The following is a 19628-nucleotide window of genomic DNA, read 5'->3' on the forward strand; positions in this document are numbered from 1 at the left end:
CCAAAGGGTAACCCATGGCCATAGTCTCGGGAGTTCCACCAGACTTTATCCGACCAGTAATTCTGATCATTTTTGTGTTTTTGAATTTTGTTCCACATTTTTCCTCCCACTCTATCCAGGATTTTCAGTTTTGATCCTTTTCCAGGTAGTTGGCATTGGTAGCCAGTCACCATCTAGTTCTGGTTTCAAGGTCATAAAAGCTGAGGTCCTCATGGTCCATCTAATCCTTGGACTCATTGTTCCCAGATGCCTTTGATTTTCTTCACTCTTCTTTGATTCAGATGTTGTTGTTGTTGTTGTTGTTATGTGCCGTTGAGTCAGACCCGGCTCATAGCGACCCCTCCTTGGGTTTCCGAGGCAGTATCACTACGGAAGTAGATTGCCCCATCTTCCTTCCGAGGAGTGGCTGGTGGGTTTGAACTGCCAGCCTTCTGGTTAGCAGTCAAGTGCCTTAGGCACTATGCTACCAGAGCTCCTTTGATTCAGATGAGAGGAGACCAATAGTTGCATCTTAGATGGCTGTTTGAAAGCTTTTAAGACCCCAGTCGCTACTCATCAAAGTAGGTTGTAGAGCAAGATTGTTATGTACTATGCTTACACCTACTTGTAGAATAATAATAAAAAATTCACCAAACTTACTGCCATAAAGTTGATTCCAACTCATAGTGACCCTTATTGGGTTGCTGAGGTGGGAAATCTTTGCAGAAGTAGATTGCTCCATCTTCCTAATGCAGAGCGCCTGATGAGTTTGAACCGCCAACCTTCTGGTTAGCAGTCAAATGCCTTAGGCACTATGCCAAATAGCTAACATTTATTGAGTTCTCTGTGCATCAGTGATATTCAGCTCAGTCAACAAGTGATATGGATTCTTGCTATAAACACCAGGAACAGCCATATCCTGCATACAGTTTAATAACTGCTTTCACTATATGCCCAGCATTTTTTAAATCACCTTCTATGTATTATCTCATTGAATCCTCCCAAGAGCCCTATGAGTTCAGCAGTATTATATTTGCCACTTTATAGATAAGGAAACTGAAATTAGTGAAAGGTTAAGTAACTTGCACAAGATCACACAGAAGGTAGCAGAGCCAGGGTTTGAACAAACCAAGGGGAGTCCAACAACCACATGATCAGCAGCCACCCTATTATACCCTCAGGGGGCCCAGAAAGGGATGTAGGTATCTTCACTTTGTAAACAGTATAGAAATTGCCCCATCCCTGCTGGTATATCATTGCATCCACATCTGGATCCTCCATGGTTGGTTACTGCTCCACTGTCCAACATACAGCTTCATTCTTGACCCAGTCATGACATAACTAATTACAGTTAAGTGCCAAGTTCCCCAGGATCCTCAAATAACTGGATGTACACGCACACATGCACACATGCACACGTGCACATAGACCTCGCTCTCTCCCCTCCACTTCCTTTCCCCAGGGAGGTTCATCCAATTTCTGGCAGCTGTTAAATATCAGAACCTTCTTCCTTCCATGCAGCCAACACCCAGCTGCCTGGATTTCTGAATGTGGGTCCAGGTGCCACCTCCATGGGTCACATAGAGTTATCTGCCTCATGAGAATGATCGATTTCTAGATGTTTGAAAGCTGCTTTCATATCTCCCATGAGATTCTGTCTCTTCAGATCTTTCAACTTTATCTTCAAAGACATGACTTCTGGACTCCCCAGTAAAGTGTCATAAAAGAACTACTTCTAAAAAATTATGGAAGTCTATGAATAACTAGAAAATTCAGAGAATTACTCCCATTCTCTGCCTATTCCATCTAATCAGGGTGTTATTGTACTCAGAAAAGCCTAAAGCTACCCAGAGCCACTTGGCGCCTTCTTTGTCCCCAAGCACACCACAGAGCCTTATTAATGAGAAGAGTTTTCAAAAAAAAAAAAAACCTGCCTTAAACCAAGCTACTTCTTAATGAGCAAAATAATACTCAATCTCCCTCAACCTTTGCAGCCTGTAAGCCCACTTAATGTCCCAGGGAGCCCAGGAAGGTTGGAGCTGAGGATGTCACAGTGGAAATGCTTACTCTTCAGACAATTCTGGGACAACTCCAAAAAGAACTTGGACTATGGCCCTGGAGGCTTGTGAATAAAACTCACTTCAAAGCTGGAGGAGGGGGAGCAGCTGTAATTCTGCCACCTCACAGAAGCAAGAATCCCTGCTGATGGAGGCCCTGCACAGTCATTCACTTGCCAAATGTGTATGGAGTGCCTGCTGCATGCAAGGCCCAGTTTATGATCATGCAAATGGGGAAAGCAATGGAAGGGCAGGATCAGACATACAAACTCAAGGTTTGCACCACCAAATCCTAAGAAGGAGCCCTCCTTCCCCTTGGAATGATGGACTTGTTCTGGATACACTTAATGCCTACATTTCTTGGGTGTCTCCTATGTATAGACTCCCACAGGTCCCAATCTGTATGTCTCACTTGAGAGTTTGTGGAGACCACAGCAAGCTGCTTTATTAAGTGCAGTCCCTTAAGAGTTTAGTTTGAAGAGTGCCAAAGAGGCTTGCCGTGAGGGAGGCCGCTCAGGAGAACGTAACTTGGGGAACTCCCATCAGCAGAGTCTGGCCCTGTCAGCTTGCTAAACATAGGTCTATCTTGCAGAAATAGATCTGTAGGGACCAAACTCACAAGCCTTACATATAAAATCAGAGTGCCAATTATTAAACCCTTCCAATGGGACTTAACTATTGGGTCATCTGAACACATTCTTGCCCTGTGAACCATATACATAGGAAGTAATACTTCATAAAGTAAAACTCATAAAAAAAAAAGTAGCCATCAGTTCAATTCCAACTTATGGCAACCCCATGTGTTACTAAATGGAAATGCTCCAAAGGGCTTTCTTGGCTGTAATCTTTACAGAAGCAGATCACCAGGCCTTTCTTTCACGGCACTGCTGGGTGGGTTCAAGCTGCCAACCTTCAGGTTAGTAGCCAAGCACAACTGTTCACACTATCCAGTGACCTTAGCTATAGGATGTGAATGCCACATGGCATCAAGCTAAAGGAGTATAATATCTCCATATCCCCAAATCTAATTCTGGGCCAGCTCCTCACCAGCCCGTCCTCTGGGCTCCTCCCTCCTGACTAATCTATATCTTGGTAACATAACAGAGTGGCTTTGAACAGAGACACTTGCCACTTATCAGCCATTTCACCTCAAACAAGTTTCTTAATTTCTTTAAGAACCCCGTATATATAATTGGGATAATAACTCCTACCTGATAGGTAATGTATTTGTAAAATACCTAAATTAATTCCTGGAAAATGATGAGTGCACAGTAACTATTATTATTCTTGTTATTCCTCTGCCACTGCCTGGCAAAGCTTCCCCACTCTTTTGATTGACACAGTCTTTCCTTCCATATGTAACACATTCAGTCAGTTCACCCTCAGCTCTTCCTTGCTTGAGAGTTGTTCAGTTTTGTGAGGAGTTACATGTTTTTTGCTTTGATCCATTGTGTGTTATGGTAGGCTGAATCATAAGCCCTCCGAAAAACGTTCCATCCTAACTCCCAAAACCTCTGAATATGTTAGGTTATATGGCAAAGGGGGTTTAAGGTTGCAGATGGAATTAAGGTCGCTAATCAGTCAACCTTAAAATAGGGAGATTATCAGAGATTATTTGCCCACTGTAATCACAAGAGTCCTTAAAAGTGAAAGAAGGGGGCAGGAAAGGAGGCCAGAATGCTTGATGTGGTGTAAGAAAGACTCTGACCTTCCATGGCTGCCCTTGAAGATGGTAGAAGGAATGCAGGCAGCCTCTAGAAGTTGGAAAAGACAAGAAAATTGATTCTCCCCTAGAGTCTCTAGAAAAGAGGCTGATTTTAAACCAGTAAGCCCCATGTCAGAGGAAAACGATAAGGTAATAAATGTGTGTTATGTTATGCCAGTAACCTGAAAAGCAAACCTGTTGCCATTGAGTTGATTCCACCTCATGGTGACCCCATGTATTACAGAGTAGAACTGCTTCATAGGGTTTTCTTGGTTGTAATCTTTACAGAAGCAAATCTCAAGGCCTTTCTTTCATGGTGCCACTAGGTGGGCTTGAACCACCAACATTTAGGTTAGTAGTCGAGCACAAACTCTTTGTACCATCCAGGGACCTCACTAAGTTTGTTGCAGGAGCAACAGGAAACTTATATGTGTATTGATACTGTAGTTTAGGGTATAGCCTGTTTTTTAATAATTTCTAAGAACATCATCCATGAAGAAAGCAAAAGGTCATTAAAAAGACAGGAAAGGAGATCCAATAGATCTACTGCCTCAGGACTATAGTACTGGGGGACACCAGACTCGATTGGCACAACAAAATACATGAAGTGTTGCTCTACATCCTACCTTGGTGAGTAGCAACTGGGGTCTTAAAAGCTTTCAAGCAGCCATCTAAGATGCAGCTAATGGTCTCCTAGTGTCAGAAGTGAAGAAGAATGCAAAAAAAGGGGGGGGGGCATTTAGAAGCAATCAGCCCTAGGACTCTTGAGGTGGCCCTCAAGACCAGAAGAACTAAATGGTGCCCGGCTACCAATGCCAACCACTCAGGAAAGGATCAAATCTGGAGATCCTGGATACAGTGGGAGGGAAAACATGGAACAAAATCCAAAAACTCAATAATGACCATAATTACAGATGTAATCTGGTGAGACTCCCAATACTATGGCCCTGGAATACATTCTGCACCTGGAATAAAACCCCCAGGGGTGGGCTCTCAGCCCAATAGTTAACAAGATGTACACGCAGACCACTCAACCCAGGATGACACACCCACATACTCTATGGTAATACATCCCTTAGAACAATAGACCATGGGACACCAAAGGACCAACATTCAAAGTGAGGAAATACAGGACAAAACAGGAGTGCATAAATATGAGGGGCACAGGGGAGGGTTATAGGGTAGGGAGGGGAGGAGACTGGCTTAGGGTTGAACATGGCGAATGGGGAATGAAACTAAATGTATGCATTATGTTGAATGTAAAACAAGCTCTTAAAATAAAAAAAATAAATAATAATAATAATAAAAAAGACAGGAAGGGAAGAAAAGACCAGAATGGATATCAGAAGAGACTCTGAAACTTGGTCTTGAATGGAGAGTAGCTAAAGCAAATGGAAGAAATGACGAGATAAAAGAAAAAACAGGAGATTTCAAAGAGCAGCTTGAGAAAACAAAGTCAACTATTAAAATGAAATGTGCAAAGATTGGAGTTAGAAAACCAAAAGGGAAGAATATGCTCAGCCCTTCTCAAGCTGAAAGAACTGAAGAAAAAAATCAAGCCTCGAGTTGCAATATTGAAAGATTCTATGGGCAAAATCCTGAACGATGTAGGAAGCATCAAAAGGATATGGAAGGAATACACAAAGTCACTGTACCAAAAAGAATTGGTCAATGTTCATCTATTTCAGAAGGTGGCATATGATTAAGAATAAATGGTATTGAAGGAAGAAGTCAAAACTGCACTGAAGGAACTGGTGAAAAGCAAGTCTCCAGGAATTGACGAAATACCCATTGACATGTTTCAACAAACTGTTGCTGCACTGGAGGCACTTACTAGTGTATGCCAAGAAATTTGGAAGACAGCTACATGGCCAACTGACTGGAAGAGATCCATATTTGTTCCCATTCCAAAGAAAGGTGGTCCCACAGAATGTGGAAATTATCAAACAGTATCATTAATATCACACACAAGTAAAATCTTGCTGAAGATAATCCAAAAATGGTTGCAGCAGTATATTGACAGAGAACTTCCAGCACTGCAAGCTGGATTCAGAAGAGAACATGGAACAAGGGATATCATTGCTGATGTCAGATGGATCTTGGCTAAAAATAAAGAATACAAGAAAGATGTTTACCTGTGATTTATTGACTATGCAAAAGCATTCAATTGTGTGGATCATAACAAATTATAGATAACATTGAAAAGAATGGGGATTCCAGAACACTTAATTGTACTCATGAGGAACCTGTGCATGGACCAGAAGGCTGTCGTTCGAACAGAACAAGGGGATAACACATAGTTTAAAATCAGGAAGGTTGTATATCAGGGTTGTACCTTTCACTATATTTATTCAGTCTGTGCACTGAGAAAATAATCTAAGAAGCTGGACCATATGAAGAAGAACGTGGCATCAAGATTGGAGGAAGACTCATTAACAATCTGTGATATGCAGATGACACAACCTTGCTTGCTGAAAGTGAAGATGACTTGAAGCACTTACTGATCAAGATCAAAGACTACAGTTTGCAACATGAAGAAAATGGAAATCCTCAAAACTTGACTAATGAGCAACATCACAATAAATGGAGAAAAGATTGAAACTGTCAAAGGTTTCATATTACTTAGTTCCACAGTCAACAACCAATGGAAGCAGCAGTCAAGATATCAGGCGACGTGTTGCATTGGGCAAATCTGCTGCAAAAGACCTCTTTCAAGTGGTGAAGAGCAAAGATATCTCCTTGAAGACTAAGGTGTGCCTAACCCAAGCCATGGTATTTACAATTGCCTCATATGCATGTGAGAGCTGGACAACGAATAAGGAAGACCAAAGAAGAGTTGATGCTTTTCAATTGCAGTGTTGGCAAAGAATACTGAGAGTACCGTGGACTGCTGAAAGAACTAGCAAATCTGTCCTGGAAGAAGTGCAGGTGAAATGCTTCTTGGAAGCGAGAATGGCCAAACTTATCTCACCTACTTTGGTCATGTAAGAAGGGACCATTCCCTGGAGAAGGAGATCATGCTTGGTAAAGTGTAGGGTTGACAAAAAAAAAGGGGAAGGCCCTCAATGAGATGGAGTGACACAGTGGTTGCAACATTGGGCTCAGGTATAGCAAGGATAGTGAGGCTGGCATTGGACTGGGAAGTATTATGTACTGTTGTACATGGGGTCATTATTAGTGGGAGGCAACTCGACAACACCTAACAATAACAAGATATTAGGAGGACACTGCTCTGTAATTACCACATTCCTCCAACTCAGAGGACCATTGGTCTTCAACAACATTGAAACTGTTGTTGTTAGGTGCAGTCAAGTTGTCTCCAACTCATAGCAATCCCATGTACAGCAGAATGAAACACTGCCCAGTCCTGTGCCAGTCCCACGATCTTTGCTATACCTGAGCCTATCATTGCAGCTACTGTGTCAGTCCATCTTGTTGAGGGCCTTCCCCTTCTTCATTGACCCTCCACTTTACCAAGCATGACATCCTTCTCCAGAGAATGGTTCATTCTGACAACATGACCAAAGTAGGTGAGACGAAGTCTGGCCATTCTCGCTTCCAAGGGGCATTCTGGCTGCATTTCTTCCAGGACAGATTTATTAGTCATTTTAGAAACTATGGTACTTGTAGCATTCTTCTCCAACACCACAACTGAGAAACATCAACTCTTCTGCGGTCTTCCTTATTCATTTTCCAGCTCTCACATGCTTATGAGGTGATTGGAAATACCATGGCTTGGATTAGGCACACATTAGTCTTCAAGGAGATATCTTTGCTCTTCACCATTTGAAAGAGGTCTTTTGCAGAAGATTTGCCCAATGCAATACGTCATCTGATGTCTTGACTGCTGCTTCCATTGGTGTTGATTGTAGAACCAAGTAATATGAAGTCCTTGACAACTTCAATCTTTTCTCCATTTTTTGTGAAGCTGTTTATTGGACTAGTTGTGACAATTTTTGTTTTTTTATATTGAGGTATAATCCATACTGCAGACTGTAGTCTTTAATCTTCATCAGTAAGTGCTTCAACTCATCCTCACTTTCAACAAGGAAAGTTGTGTCATCTGCATATCACAGGTTGTTAATGAGTCTTCCTCCAATCCTGATGCCACGTTCTTCTCCATATAATCCAGCTTCTCAGATTATTTGCTCAGCATACAAGTTGAATAAGTATGGTGAAAGGGTGATGCACTCCCTTCTTGATTTTGAACTATGCAGTATTCCCTTGTTCTGTTTGAATGACAGTCTTCTGGTCCATGTGCAGGTTCCACATGAGTACACTTCAGTGTTCTGGAATTCCCATTCTTCTCAATGTTATCCATAATTTGTTATGATCCACACAATCAAATGCTTCTGCATAATCAGAAAAACACAAGTAAACATCTTTCTGGTATTCTTTGCTTTCAGCTAAGATCCATTTGACATCAGAATGATATTCCTTCTTCCCCATACTCTTGTGAATCCAGCTTGCATTTCTGGAAGCTCTCTGTCAACACACTGCTGTAATCATTTTTTAATTATCTTCAGTAAGATTTTACTTGCATGTGATATTAATGATATTGTTTGATAATTTCCACATTCTGTGGGATCACCTTTCTTTGGAATGGGTACATATATGGATCTCTTCCAGTCAATTGGCCATGTAGCTGTCTTCCAAATCTCTTGGCACAGCTGAGTGAGTGCCTCCAGTGGGGCATCTATTTGTTGAAACATCTCAATGCATATTCTGTCAATTCCTGAAGCCTTGTTCTTAGCCCATTCCTTCAGTGCAGCTTCGACTTTTTCCTTCAGTACTGTTGTTCTTGATCATATGCTACCTCCTGAAATGGATGAACATTGACCAGTTGTTTTTGGTACAGTGACTCTGTGTATTCCTTCCATCTTCTTGTGATGCTTCCTGGATCATTCAATATTTTGCCCATATAATCTTTCAGTTTTGCAACTCGAGGCTTAAATTTTTTCCTCAGTTCTTTAAGCTTGAGAAATGTCAAGCATCTTCTTCCCTTTTGGTTTTCTAACTCCAAGTCTTTGCACATTTCATTATAATAGTTGACTTTGTCTTCTCGAGCTGCTCTTTGAAATCTGTTTGGCTCTTTTATCTTGTCATTTCTTCCATTTGCATTAGCTACTCTCTGCTCAAGGGCAGGTTTCAGAGTCTCTTCTGACATCCATTTTGGTCTTTTCTTCCTTTCTTTTCTTTTGAATTACCTCTTGCTATCTTCTTGGATGATGTTCTTGATTGTTGTTGTTGTTGTTATGTGCCATCAAGTCAGACCCAATTCATAGCAACCTCTCCTTGGATTTCCCAGATGGTATTACTATGGAAGTAGATTGCCCAACCTTCCTTCCAAGGAGTGACTGGTGGGTTTGAACCACCAGCCTCCTGGTTAGTAGTCAAGTGCCTTAAGCACTACGCTACCAGAGCTCCTGATGTCATCCCACAGTTCCTCTGGTTTTCAGTCATTGGTGTTCAATGCATCAAACCTATTCTTTACATGGTCTCTAAAGTCAGGAAGGATATTATCAATGTCATATTTTGGCTCTTGTGGACTTGTTTTAATTGTCTTCAACTTCAACTTGAATGTGCATATAAGCAGTTGATGGTCTTTTCCACAATCAGCTCCTGGTCTTGTTTTAGCCAAAGATACTGAACTTCTCCATTGCCTCTTGCCACAGATGTAGTCAATCTGATTCTTGTGTATTCACCATCTGGTGAAGTCCACATGTATAGGCATGACTTATGTTGTTGAAAGAAGGTATTTGCAATGACTAAGTCATTGGTCTTGCAAAATTCTATCATGTGATCTCCAGCGTTATTTCTATCACCAAGGCTATATTTTCCAACTACCGGTAACTCTTCTTGTTTCCAACTTTTGCATTCCAGTCACTGACAATAATCAACACATCTTGATTGCATGTTCAGTCCATTTCAGACTGCAGAAGTTGGTTAAGATCTTCAATTTTCTCATATTCAGCTTTCATGTTTGGTGCATAGATTTGAATAATAGTAGTTGATGTTGAAACTGTTGTTGTTGTTGTTATATGCTATCTCATAGTGATCCCTCCTTGGGTTTCTGAGGCAGTATCACTATGGAAGTAGATTGCCTCATCTTCCTTCCAAGGAGTGGCTGATGTTGAAACTAGTGCTTTTAAAAGTCTACTACATGGAGGACCACCTTGTGATACCTGTTGTCAGAGAGGGGAGCAGATGGCACAGGAAAAGGACAGGACACTCCAAACCTCACATACAAAGCTAATAACAATATGCACTGATTAGGATTCATTCCCTTTTTAAGCTTTTTAACTCATTGAGCCTTACGTCTGAAAATTAACTATAATTGACATAGCCTTAATTATACTCAGCAGGACAAAGTCTCCAATTGATTTATGATGCCCCGATCATGACACTGGAGTAGCTGCAGTCCTCAACTGTTCATATGGCCCTTTATGTCTATAATGGGCAATATTAATTACTTTCATGCAGCAGAAGAATAACAGAGTCTTGGAATAATCTGGACCCAAACGTTAAACACTTGTCGCTTATAAATTCAGCCCACATCCATCTGGGCTCATTAAATCATTGAATTGCTCAGAAGCACCAAATTACTTTTTTTCCCCCTAACAAATTACATTTTTAAAGCTGCTTGTTTGTTTCGCATCTGGCAGTTGAGGCAAAAGCCAAAACTTGTGTTCAGAGTCTGAGAAATCTCACTCTTTGCCTCCCCCCACCCCCAAAGAGAGAAGGAGGCAGGTGTTTGGAGGAGAGTTGGAGAGCAGCAAGAGACCTCCCTCCCCCGCCCCTCTCTGACTGAGTCTCACAGGTAGGACAGGCACTGATGTTTGTGGACACGTACACACAGTTTCACATTCCACAGAATGGTGCAGGTAGGGAACTGCTGTGTTTATGCACCATGCTGTCTGGCTTCATCAGACCATTTGCTACATCCCAGCAGCCATCTGTCCTCCTTCGAGGATGGCCAGCAGGCAGCAGTATGCAGAGACGCTGGACTGGGAGGAGACAGGAGTTACACTTTACTTCCTCACCTCCTCAACATTTCCTGGAAACCAGGGTGGTAGGAGTCGGTATTGTCAGGGTCTGGAGTCCCCAATGGAAACTGCCCAACTCTGTCACACCCTGCAGACATTCCAAGGCAGTTAGAGCTGATGGGCCTTCCTTGAGACCCTAGGCCTGAGCTAGCGTCAGGAAGAGGAACCCTGCAGTGTGAGCAGCCACACCCACAAAGTGAGTTAGTATCTGTAGCCACTGTCCTCATTGCCTGCTGCTCTTAGCTGCATGAAGCAAGTGAGGGTCTATGTGGCCCATTGACTATCAGTTTTCCAAGGGCTGGGCACAGGTGTTCTGTGTCTGTGATTATTCCAATCTCTAGCACAAACCCCAGCTAGTCCAAAATCATGGCTTCTCTGTCCCAACCCAGATGAGAGTGAGGACATACAGGCACCCCCAGGTGCTGTGAGCAGGGCAGACTGAGGAAGATATAAAGTCTTCTTCCTTAGAGTGTTTTCACTTAACACCTTGACTCTCAAACAGCACTCACCCACAGAACCTGTTGAAAATACCTATCCCCTGTCCCCATTCCCCAGGAGTCTTGTCAAGTCGATTTAGAATTGAGCCCAGGAATCTGGCCACACTTTGAGAAGTGCTGACTTAGGATCTTTTTCATTTTAAGTAGTTTCATAATACACTGGTTTCTCAAAGCCCAAAATATATGAAGTCAGAGGCTCCATGTACAGAACCAGTTGAAGACCCCACAGAACAGCTGCTGCCTGGGATACCCAGATGATTTACGTCAGGGGCCATTTGTGTGGCTGTGGCATACTGGGGTGGGGAGGCAGTGCTATGGGACCCTTTCACAGTTGGGCTAGCAGCCTGCAGAAGGCTCAGGAGAAAGGAATTTCCCACCTTTCTTCAGCCAGAAGTCCGGCACCTCAGCTAAAGAACAGCCAGGCAAAGGGAGGAGGACAAGAGCAGGGTGTTTCTTCCTTGTTGGCATCATGGTCTAGTCTAGGCTGTGACTATCAGGGAATGAGCCTCTGAGGTCTGCTGTCACCACAGTTGCAAATTCTCAGGAAACCTAGACTTCACCAAAGGATTTCTTCGGCTATCTTCAGAAGAAGGTGGAAAAGAGGAGGAAAGATAGGAGGAACCCATAGAGCAAAGGGAGAATTGGGAAGATCCAAGTGGAGACTTGTTGTACGGTGCCATGGAATTGATTTTGACTCTTGGGAGCCCCATGGAACAGAGTGGAACTGCCCCCTAGCATTTTCTAGGCTGTAATGTTTAAGGAAGCAGATGACCAGGTCTTTCTCCCACAGAGCTGCTGGTAGGTTCAAACCACCTACCTTTCAGTTAGCAGCTGAGCACTCCACTATTTGTGCCACCAAGACAATAAATAAATCTCTATAATGGAAGAGATTCAGATATCCCCCTACCTGAAGGTATGCAGGAGTACCTGAATCAATGAATGAAAAGAGGACCCAGAGCCCCTGTGTGTCTGGCAGTCCTCACATATAGAAGCCTGTCACCTGCAGTCCTGGGAGCCAGGGTGTTTCCTGGGTGCCCTGATGAGCCTCAGTGCAGGCCTCTCAGCTGGCAGCCTTCGTCCTCCACCTACCTGTGCCCTTGTGACCTCATCCCCTAAGCGCAGGGAGCTGCAGGACAGATGACAGTATGATGAACTGCTCTCTGCTGCTCAGCCTGCCACACACATTTCAACTCCTATTATTTGCCTTTGCCCGCAGGAGGGGGGTGACAGCCAGATTTATTAGCCAAGAAGCAAGATGATTGATGAACTGTTGTGGACTGGGTACATCAGTGACACAAGACCAGCCAGGGCAGCTGGACCAGGAGGAAGAGCTATTTATTAAGAGAGTAATGGTGAAGCTGCAGATCTGGCTGAACTGCTGCCAAACCTCAGGACCCTTCCTCATCCCCTACCACGCCCCGCCCCCCAGCAGAAGCTTCTGGCCCTGGTCTGGCACTCACTTAGCTGCTGCTACCTCTGTCCTATGGCTCCCTCCTTCACAGTTCCACTTAAAGGCCTCCAGCCTTCCCTCTTTCATTTATTCAACACTGAAGTGGCCCAACAACTATTTACTGAGCAACTACTGTATGCCAGGCACTGTTCTAAACACTGAAGATATGCAATAAGCAAGGCATACAGCAATGCCTACTATTATGTTGCTTGCATTCCAGTATGAGGAGACAGACAATAAATAAGATGATAGGAAAATTACATAGTGTGCTGGATGATGGTCCCCAGAGAGAAGCAGGGAAGGGCATGGACGTTGGAGCTGGCTGCTAAGTTGAGGGAATTGGCAACCTAGGGTGCCCAAGGCACAGCAAGGAGCCCGTGGGCTAGAGTGGGCAGGACGACCAAAGCAGGAGAGGTGACAGGAGAGGCCAGGGGGACCTCAGAAGCCAGTTCTCGACTTTGGTTTTTGCTCTGCGAGAGACAGGGAAAGCACTGGAGAGTTTTAAGCAAAAGAAGGACATGACCTGACTTGTTTTCAAAGAATCCCTCTGGCTGCTGGGGAGCTCTAGTGGTGTAGTGCCTAAGGCACTTGACTGTTAACCAGAAGGCTGGCAGTTTAAACCCACCAGGCGCTCCTCAGCAGGAAGGTTGGGCAATCTACTTCCATAGTGATACTGCCTCAGAAACCCAAGGAGGGGTCGCTATGAGTCGAGTCTGACTCAGTGGCAGTGAGTTTGGGTTTGGGTTTGGTTCTGGCTGCTGACTTGAGAAGAGACGGAGGTGGAGCAATAGTAAAAGCCGGGGTTCCTGTTAGGAGGCAACTGTCATAACACAGGAGGGCTCTGGGCTGCGGATACAAATTTGGCAGTCATCAATGTGGATGGTATTTAAAACCATGAGGCTGGATGAGACCACCTGGGGAAGGCGGGTCGATAGAGATCTGGGCAAATGCTTATTTTGGGAAACTCATTTAGGAGACTCTTTCCTAGGCAGCCCCAGTGCAGCACCCAGAGCTCGTTGGCACAATCCAGCGAGCAGCCCGTGCTCATCTGCACTGTGCTGGGCTCTGGGCTGGCTGACCCCACTTCAGCACTTCCTCAGCAGAATGTGTCTGTCGCAAGAGGGGTTTCTTCAGTGACTTTCAGCTGGAGATTTTCAGGGACTGAGGACAGCTACCAATCAATTAATAACACCCCATCACCTGCCCTGCTTGATACAAAATCCATACACACTTATGACTTAGACTTTGTACTGGAGATTCCCAACACACTGTGCTGAGACGTAAGTGGGCAGGCTCCACTAAGCTATTCGTACACAATTGTCTAGAAATACAGGCAGTCATTGCCATTAGGACTGAGGGTTCAGGGGCCAATCTGATGTTGGGGCCAAAATGCCCCTACAGGTTCCCCAGAGGACCAGAATGAGGCAAGGAGGCAGGCTGAAGTGGGGAAGGGGGGGGTGAGGGGGTATTTCCTGTCAGGGGCTGATAGTGAGTGATGAGGGGCACAAGAGTACTCACTGGTGTGCCCCTTTTAAAAGAAAAGAAAAGAAGAACTCATTGCCATGGAGTCGATTCTGCCTCATGGCTATGCCATGTGTTACAGAGTAGGACCGTGCTTCATAAGGTTTTCTTGGCTGTGATCTTTACAGAAATATATCACCAGACTGTTCTGCAGCACTGCTGGGTGGGTTTGAGCCGCCAGCCTTTAGGCTGGTAGTCAAGTGCAAACTATTTGCACCACCCATAGACTTTCATTCATCCCTTAGGGTGATGTTCTAAAAGAAGGCTGAGTCCCAGGGAGAACTTTGTCCTCCCTCACCTTCATGCCCTCTTGCCTGAGGCCTGCAGGATCGGCGTTGACAGGGGGCAGAGTATGTGGTTCGAGTACACAGGCTGGCAGGTACACTGCTGGTGCACATCCATCAGCATTTCATTCTTGGCTACCACCATTGCTAAGTGCTGGTCAAGCAGCCTCTGTACTGACTGGGACACTCTGGGTGCTTGGCAAGGTGCCAGCCAGCAAGGGCTGACCCACATCTCAAATCCTGGGAGCTACAAGGAGAGCTCCCTAGCATCCTGCTGGAGGTCCTGCATTTAGAGCTCAGTGCTGGTAACAGCCCCTGAAGTTGCCCATAGGGAAGGCTGTGGCAAAGAGGACCATCTTTATGCTTGTATTTCTCTTGGTCAGATTTTTATGTAAATGTTGGTCTGAAACTAGGGACGTTATAGAGGGCTTGGAGTTGTGGGAATGGGAGCAGGAAAACTTGTGAATGAAATGTGTGAAAAACTCAACCTTATTTATGATGTGGTCTTAGGCCAATTCAGGTGGTAATGCTGAAGTACTTTGTAATTTTAGGAGCACAGTTACAAAATGATCACCATCTTACAAAAAATAAAATTTCAAAGCACCTTCATACATCACATGGGCATCCAGCTAGCTTGAGAGATAGGCAGCACAGTAGACTAAGAAACCAACACCCGAGAGGTCACAGCTACTCTCTCAGGACATGACATAACTGAGGACAGTCAAGTGTCCTGACCCCTCGTCCATTGTCCTTCCCTCAACTATCTTCCTGAGGATTAAAAGGGCCTCCTCACTCCTAGAGGGACCACAGTCTGGGGATAGGAAGGTCAGAGCTGGAAGTCAGAACAAATGGCTGACATCTGAAATGGAGGCTGTGTTAGGTGGGCTGAAGGATGGGAGAAAACCAAAGCCAAACTCACTGCTGTCAAGTCGGATCTGACTCATAGCGACCCCTCCTTGGGTTTCCGAGGTAGTATCACTATGGAAGTAGATTGCCCAACCTTTCTTCCAAGGAGTAGCTGGTGGGTGTGAACCACCAGCCTTCTGATTAGCAGTCAAATGCCTTAGGCACTAGGCCACCAGAGCTCCTGAAGGGTGGGAGAGGGAGGCCTTAATCAAGAAGATGAGCACTAGGCAGAGAACATTCCTGCTGGGTAGGTGAGTGTCTAAAATGACTCTGAAGAGTGAGAGAGTGAAATGTGGGGGCAAACAAGAGAGGGAAATTTAAAAGAGGGAAACCATTAAAATAAAAATCCTTAAAGTGGGAAAAGTAGGTCCAAATTACGAAAATTTACATACACTGAAACCAAAACCAAACACACTGCCATCAAGTCTATTCTGACTCGTAGTGATTCCCATCAGGTTTCCAAGGCTGTAAATCTTTATAGAAGCAGATTGCCTCATCTTTCTTCCATAGAGCAGCTGGATTTGAACCACTGACCTTTTTGGTTAGCAGCCAAATGCCTTATCCACTATACTACCAGAGCGCCTTATTTACATACAGTAAGAAGGAGCTATGGTGGTGTAGTGGATAAGGCATTTGGCTGCTAACCAGAAAGTCAGCAGTTCAAACCCACCAGCTACTTTGCGGAAGGAAGATGGGGTGATCTACTTCCATAAAGATTTACAGCCTCGGAAACCCAGTGGGGGTCGCTATGAGTCAGAATGGCAGTGAGTTTGTTTTGCTTGTTTGTTTGTTTGGAAAGGGAGAAAAAGGGAAAGACAAGACAGACAGAAAGGGAGCAGGCTCTGAGCCATTTTTCCACCACCTAACAACGCTAACCCTTGAGGGATGCAACAACTGTTCTGAGGTCTCAGGCTCACCTACTGTGGTTTCTGCTTTCTCCCCCAGGTACCGCGTGGTGGTCTCATACCCACCTCAGAGTGAAGCAGAGATTGAGCTGAAGGAAGGTGACATTGTCTTTGTGCACAAGAAGCGTGAGGATGGCTGGTACAAGGGGACCCTGCAGAGGAATGGCCGCACCGGCCTCTTCCCTGGCAGCTTCGTGGAGAGCTTCTGAGGACCTGCACTCTCCAAACACCCCCGTTCCCCAAGGATGAAGACTCCCCAGGAGCTCCGTGGCACAGGAGAGGGACGAAAGGGCCCTCTGAGGGTTACAGTTCCCTTGAGAGGCCATGTGGGTGGATGGACACATGTTCCTGTAACCGGGGGTTGCGCTTGACCAGGGTGGGCTGCCAGGGGGCTGGTTGTCGAGGTAGTGCCTTCCACCTGCAATCCCCAACTGAGAGCACACATACTTTGGGGTGGTTCTTCAATGAAACGCCAACTCCCTCTGTGTAAATTGTAAAGAAAATCTCTTTTTAAAAGAAGAAGATGATGATGAGAGTTGATTTATTGCTGTAACTTATTGCCGAGCTGCAGTGTTCTTATTTGCTGCCTATGCAAGATGGAGTTGAAAGTTGCAGGAGGGCTTCTGGGAGTATAGACACCTCTGGTCTGGGCCTGGGAGGGTAATATTGGGATGAAGAGAATGTAGTTACAGACCTGACCTGGGATTCAAGCGGGAAGTCCAATTTGTTATGTCACCCTCTCTATATACCTCAATAACCTGCTGCCTGTCCACTCAGCGAGGGTGTTCATGAATGAGAGGTGCTATTGCCAGAAGGGTGCTGATTGATGGGCCCCGGGGAGTCCCTCACAAAGCCAACCACACAGCTTTTATTGGGAATAGGGGACACAGTCCTGCTTGGCTTTGTCTCCTGCCAATATTATAAGCAACAATTTTTAGTTTCACCATCACTGTTCCTTTCCATCACTTCTTTCTTACAACATATCTTTTTAATGTAAAGCTATTAGATTTTATATATTTCTAATAGGTCATACATTGCCTATTTTTTCATACATCTGGTGCTGCCTTTTTGTAAAACTAGTACTTGGTTGAGCTTGAAAGAAAAAATGAGGCGACATCAAACAGGCAGAATTTTTATATTTACTGTATGAATTTTGGAGAAAGCTGCAAAGCCCATGTCCTCAACATCAAAACATTGGCTAGAGCTCCATGGGGTAAGAGAGAATCCATTTGGGGCAGGGGAGGGGTTGAGAGTTTGGAAAAAGCCAATTTCTTTAAACCATTACCAAAACCCCATGCTCCGTCTAGACGGTGATCATTATTATTCAAGCATTGGAAACATTTCTAGGAAGGGTCATTGTAATTGCCTTTTATGTGGCAGTAAGGAGAACACTGCAGGTCCACCCCAGCCCAGGAAGGCAGAATTTGCCTTCAGAGAGAATGACTGCAATTAGCATTATCAAAATATAATTTCTTGCTATACAAATGTACAGTTTTTACCACAGTTCAGATTCACCACCTTATGAAGTTTTCTTCTTCTTCTTCTTCTTTTTTTTTTTAATGAATGAATGCTTCCACAACAGGCAATGCAAACCTTCATCTGTTAGAGACTTAAAGGTAGAATAAAGAGAAGCAAGGAGATTCTATGTATGCATCAGTGCAGACTTAGAGGATCAAGTTTAATGGTTGGACTCCAAGGGGAGCTGGGGAAGGGGAGAGAAGAGGAAAGGGCAGCTTTGATTGTGAGCTCTTCAACTAACTGAGGTTGAAAGAAACTTCCTCATTAGTAAAGCGGTTCTCGTCTCACAAAAACTGACTAGTGGAGGAGCCCTTTCACAGACAGTTTTATTCTCAAGAGATTCACACCTAAGGAATACATTTTAATCAGTTCAAAGTCACAATTTGTAACCCCTCTCTCCACATATATTTTTACAAAAACCGCTCAGACTTAAATTAAGCTGAATAAATTAGCCTTTGGTGACATAGGGTCTCTCTGGTTTTCAAGGATGCACCATATTCTAGTCTCTCACCTGCCATGAGGTTTTTTGAAAGACGGAGTGCTTATTTTCGAGTTCCTATTTTGAGATGTGACTTGGCTATTTGTTGCTGCAGGTGGCTACCATACTCAAAAGATCATGCTTAGAGAAAGGTTTTTTTGTTTTTTTTTCTCATTCCAGATGAAAATAGATTTAAGAAATTTGTTCTGAAACAAAGAAAAAAATTTTTGGGTTAAACATAGGGAGCCATGTGTGCTGAGTTCATCAAAACCAAAGTATCTATTCACCATCAGTTGCCAAATTAGTTGCCTAACACACAAAAATCATGTGCGTGTTTAAAATCATAGTGTCACCAAGAATGAGCATAAATTAGCACAATGATTGATCCACTTGTTCTCCAATAAAACTAGAATTAACTCATATTACCAGATAATAAGGAAAATCTTATTTTAAAAAATAACTAGGGCAGCAACCAAGTAACAGAACAGACTAATTTGAACTCAAATTTCTCTCCCAGCCACTGCCCACATGGTAGTGGTGGTGGTGGTGTTAGGTGTATCAAGTCGATTTTCAACTCATAATGGCCCCATGTGACAGAATCGAAGTGCTTCATAGAGTTCCCTAGGCCGTACTCTTTACAGGATCAAATCACCAGGCCTTTGTCCCATAGAGGCACTGTGTGGGTTCAAATCACTAACCTTTCAGTTAGCAGCCAATCACTTAACAGTCCTTACTAGGAAACATGGTCAAAAACCTAATCACTGCAGGGAGAAGCAACAGACCATAGAAGCCTCAACACCCCACACCCTTTCTAGTTGAGAGGTGGGTCAAGTAGCCATATGTCTTTGAAAGACATCACCTGGCCTCTCTCATGGCAGACACTGTTACAGCCTGGGGAGGGAGAAGGAAACCCCAGCAGCACAATGCCTTGGCACCCTACCCCAGCCAGTGCTAGGGCCATCCTCTCTTACAGGGCTCCCTGGGAGCCAACATCCAGCTGCCAGAAAGCAGGAGAGATACACAACTAGCCCACCTGCTTCCTGGTGAATATTTGAAAACACACTCAAACTACCAACCTTCATGAAGATTTAACCCACAGAGAAGAGTAGGAACAGAATTCGTCTTTTTCTTTATACCATTTTACCCTGAAGATCTGTTTGGCTATTAAGATGAAACCAATACCTTGCTTGAAACCCTTGTGTTCCAACCTGGCCCAACAATTTATACATGTTAGTTGTGGAGTAGCATCTTGGTGGCCAAGGCACTTGGCTTTGAGAGCACA

General features: G+C 44.2%; 1 protein-coding gene across 1 annotated transcript in view; it reads left to right on the forward strand.

The window, feature by feature from the left end:
* The window catches only part of SH3RF3 (SH3 domain containing ring finger 3), a 643685-nt gene extending 627126 nt beyond the window's left edge, over positions 1 to 16559 (forward strand). The window contains exon 10 of the mRNA XM_007942370.1: positions 16391 to 16559. Within this exon, the coding sequence (XP_007940561.1) occupies positions 16391 to 16559 (169 nt within the window). The remainder of the gene's footprint in view (positions 1 to 16390) is intronic.
* Positions 16560 to 19628: the final 3069 nt, after the last annotated feature.

This window comes from Orycteropus afer, unplaced genomic scaffold (assembly GCF_000298275.1).
Source record: "Orycteropus afer afer isolate SDZICR_OR568_19922 unplaced genomic scaffold, OryAfe1.0 scaffold00089, whole genome shotgun sequence".
Taxonomy (NCBI): Eukaryota; Metazoa; Chordata; class Mammalia; order Tubulidentata; family Orycteropodidae; genus Orycteropus; species Orycteropus afer.